At 40.3% G+C, this 4,125-nt stretch overlaps 1 protein-coding gene across 1 annotated transcript; it reads left to right on the top strand.

Moving 5' to 3' along the window:
* The first annotated feature begins 1,002 nt into the window (after positions 1-1,002).
* DYRK2 (dual-specificity tyrosine-(Y)-phosphorylation regulated kinase 2) lies at positions 1,003-3,322 on the top strand. The gene has a single exon (XM_009887805.1). It carries the CDS (start codon positions 1,087-1,089, stop codon positions 2,665-2,667), a length of 1,581 nt encoding a protein of 526 aa, XP_009886107.1. The 5' UTR covers positions 1,003-1,086; the 3' UTR covers positions 2,668-3,322.
* Positions 3,323-4,125: the final 803 nt, after the last annotated feature.

Below are 4,125 nucleotides of genomic sequence, written 5' to 3'. Positions count from 1 at the left end.
TTCTTCCCACGTTTGTATAAGACCAGGCAGAAGACAAACTAATTATCCTCTACTTTAGAGCAAATGAGGAATTCTAAGGACAGCTATTTTCGTGGCAAGTATATGCTTGTAAATTTCTCATTTCTCCTTAAAAATAACAGGTTTTGAGCAATAGTTGTTTTCACACACCAGTACTTCCAGTGTTTCTTTGCTGGAAAATGCTAAGTGCTGCTGTTTATCCCTTGTGAAAACTGTCAAGAACAAATGTAATTTCTAAAATCAACTAATCCTTTTTTCAGTTCCTTTAAAATAACATTACTTTTATGTTCCTCAAGGCAAAGATTTTTCTTTCTGCTCAAGTCTGTATCAGGCCCCAGATCTCATCTTGGTTAAAAGTTACTATAAGACTGGTTTGGGAAAGTGCTAAAGGATATGCTTAAGCTTCCTTGATCTGAATGCTTTGCTGAATAGTGACTGTCTCAATTGCAAGCAGTGAATGGCATCTCTTGAACTTCGGAAATGGGCAGGTTCTTTTCCTCTTCGTGTGTGTCACAGCACATTCCTTATTGCTTAAAATTGTATCTGGAGCTTTTGATATACAGCAAATTGAGGAACAAGTTAAAATCTTGATTTCTGAGAGCAGGTGACTAGGAGAGCCTTAGCCAGGTAAGTTCTAGCAGGCATTATATATTGATCTCCAGCCTCAGTAAAATTGCTACTATGTTCTGTAAAGTCTAATTTAATGTCCCTCAAGCATACTTCTTGGTGTTACGGGAGTATTGCCTTCTTGGAGGAATTGTTGGCTTATCATGGTAGCAAATCTGTGATTGCCTTGTTGCAAGCTTTTTAGAGAGTCATAAAAGTGGCATTTGAGAAACAAGGATCTGGAAAATTTAATAGCATCTAGCAGCATCACTGTCACTGTGTATGTGCTGTATTTCTAGATTATCTGTAGACAGCTGACTTCTAAGAAAATACTTAGTTTTGAGGTGATTTTAGGCAGGAAGGTTGGTTACAGAATGAATGGTGAAGCATAGAGTTCATGTCTTTCATGTTAACTGGGTATGTATTTATTTCCGATTTTAGGTTGGAGGCGGTAAGCACACAATGAATGAGCACCTCCATGTTGGTAACCATGGACAAATCCAGGTTCAACAGCTATTCGAAGATAATAGTAACAAGAGGACGGTTCTGACAACACAGCCAAATGGACTTACAACGCTAGGAAAATCTGGATTGCCAGTGGTTCAGGACAGACAGTCAGAGAGTGCTCACAGACGACAAGGGAGCTCCAGCTCTTTAAAACCTGCAGATGGAACAGGAAAGGTGAAAGCCTCCGTTATGACACCAGAGCAGGCAATGAAGCAATACATGCACAAATTAACAGCTTTTGAGCATCATGAGATTTTTAGCTACCCTGAAATATACTTTTTGGGTCCAAATGCAAAGAAGCGGCAAGGTGTGATTGGTGGTTCAAACAACTGCGGGTATGATGATGACCAAGGGTCTTATATACAAGTACCCCATGATCATATTGCGTACAGGTATGAAGTCCTGAAAGTTATAGGAAAAGGAAGCTTTGGGCAGGTGGTGAAGGCCTACGATCACAAGATGCATCAGCATGTGGCACTAAAAATGGTGAGAAATGAAAAACGTTTTCACCGCCAAGCTGCGGAAGAAATTAAGATCTTGGAGCATCTCCGGAAACAAGATAAGGATAACAACATGAATGTTATTCACATGTTGGAAAACTTCACATTCCGCAGCCATATCTGCATGACATTTGAACTGCTGAGCATGAACCTGTATGAATTAATAAAGAAGAACAAGTTTCAGGGCTTTAGCCTGCCTTTGGTCCGCAAGTTTGCCCACTCGATTTTACAGTGCTTGGATGCTTTGCACAAAAACAGAATCATTCACTGTGACCTTAAACCTGAGAACATCCTGTTGAAGCAACAGGGTAGAAGTGGTATTAAAGTGATTGATTTTGGCTCCAGTTGTTATGAGCATCAGCGTGTCTACACTTACATTCAGTCACGTTTTTACCGTGCACCTGAAGTCATCCTTGGTGCTCGTTATGGAATGCCCATAGATATGTGGAGCTTGGGCTGTATTCTAGCAGAGCTTCTTACTGGTTATCCACTTTTACCTGGAGAAGATGAAGGAGACCAGCTGGCTTGTATGATTGAGCTATTGGGCATGCCTTCTCCAAAACTCTTAGATTCATCCAAGCGAGCCAAGAACTTCGTGAGCTCTAAGGGTTATCCCCGCTACTGCAGCATCACAACCTTGTCTGATGGCTCTGTAATACTTAACGGTGGACGCTCTCGGAGGGGAAAACTACGTGGCCCACCAGAGAGCAGAGACTGGGCTAGTGCATTAAAGGGATGTGATGATCCCCTGTTCCTTGACTTCTTAAAACAATGTTTAGAATGGGATCCTGCTAGCCGGATGACACCCAGCCAGGCGTTGCGGCATCCCTGGCTAAGGAGACGGTTGCCAAAGCCTCCAACTGGGGAAAAGGCCTCGGCGAAGAGAATTACAGAGAGCACTGGTGCTATAACATCGATTTCCAAGTTACCTCCGACTTCAAGCTCAGCTGCAAAACTGAGGACTAATTTGGCACAGATGACAGATGCCAATGGGAATATTCAGCAAAGAACGGTGTTGCCAAAACTCGTTAGCTGAGTTTGAAAAACCCAATGCTGTTAATATGAGAGATACAATGTGGCTGAGCCTTATTTGTAAGAAAAAGTAGCTCAGATATACATTTTTATTTGCTCAATAACTTTATTCATTTGTATCTTTCAGCACTCATTTTAAATGTAAGAAATGTTGATTTTGTTTTTATAAAAACACGGGGACAATGCTTTAAGTTTTTATACTTATTTTTTAAAATGTTTGTCTTCTACAGTACAATTAGCCTTACTGTAACTAGTGTGACACAGTAATAAACATCAGTGGCAGGCCACTGGTTACAACATGACTGTCATGCGTTGCAGCGTGATGTCGAAGGTAGTAACCTTTCTCTTCCATGGTTCATATTAGGTTTCACCTGGGGTAAATTTGCAGACTCTGCCTTTTGGATTTTATGGGCATGGGTCTTGATTCTGCAAACATTCACAGCTATGGCTGACTGGACTCCAGGGAGAATGCTCAAAGAAATACAGTTAAGCACCTGTAAACTTGTAATTTGAAGTGGAGCCAGAGCATGTTACATTGTCGTTTTCGATACGGTAGCCCAGAGAAAGTAGCAGTATCACTAATGATACGGTCAACTCCTATGGAATGCTTTCTTCATTCAAAAGTAATGTTTTTGATTAAAATGAGCATTTAAATACAACACAAAAAATAAGAACTTCCAGGGCTAAAATGACTCTCTTATCTTGCATGCTGTGTGGTAGAGTGGGAGGAACGGGCAGTCTCAGAAAGAAAGAAAATGGAAGTATGTCTTATGTTCCTCTAAATCTGAAAGTGACTGATGAGTTGGTAAAGCAAAATGTTCTGGACTTCATTTCAGGTATATAACATTGAGCATCTACACTGGGCTTCTCTCTCGTTTATTTTAGTTTTTTTTTTCTCCTCTCCTGTTTTCTTTTCTCTAACATGCAGCTTGGTCTCCCTTAATCACATAGGCAGAAGTGCTCATTCTGTCAGTTTTATACTGTAACTTCCAGACTGTTATGCTACATGAGTTTCACAGGTTGCTCTTATTTCTTATGACAATGTTTGTCAGAGTGACTGTGACCTCTCTGGTACATTTACACTACAGATCAAATCTGCATGTAGGGGCAAACACTATGTTACTACATTGCTTTCTGTAGAGAAGTACTTCACCTTAGACAGCGTAAGTGTAGACTGAAGGATCCTTAGTGGAAAGCTTTCCAGTTGGCAAACCTGATCCTAGATACTTTGTAATAGGGGAGCATTATCAAAGGAAAGTTAAATGGTTGGAATTTGCTTTAATCTTTGGCATTTGTAGCTGAAAATTACTTTGAAGGAACAGTTAGAGATACATGTAGATTTGTTCACGTGTGTGTGTGCTAATGCTTGTGTTTTCTTTTTTACTTTAAACTGCGTTCATGGAAGAAAAATGGTCTTTACTGAGGAATAATACCTAGACCTATGAGAGAAATATTCACGCAT

This window comes from Charadrius vociferus, unplaced genomic scaffold, assembly GCF_000708025.1.
Source record: "Charadrius vociferus isolate BGI_N301 unplaced genomic scaffold, ASM70802v2 scaffold125, whole genome shotgun sequence".
NCBI classification, from domain to species: Eukaryota; Metazoa; Chordata; class Aves; order Charadriiformes; family Charadriidae; genus Charadrius; species Charadrius vociferus.
Note: the sequence above shows the minus strand (reverse complement) of the source record. Positions and strands in the feature narration are given on the sequence as shown.

Bases quoted from the DNA above. Each gene is read 5' to 3' on its own strand.
- DYRK2 (XM_009887805.1), top strand. From the start codon at position 1,087: ATGAATGAGCACCTCCATGTTGGTAACCATGGACAAATCCAGGTTCAA.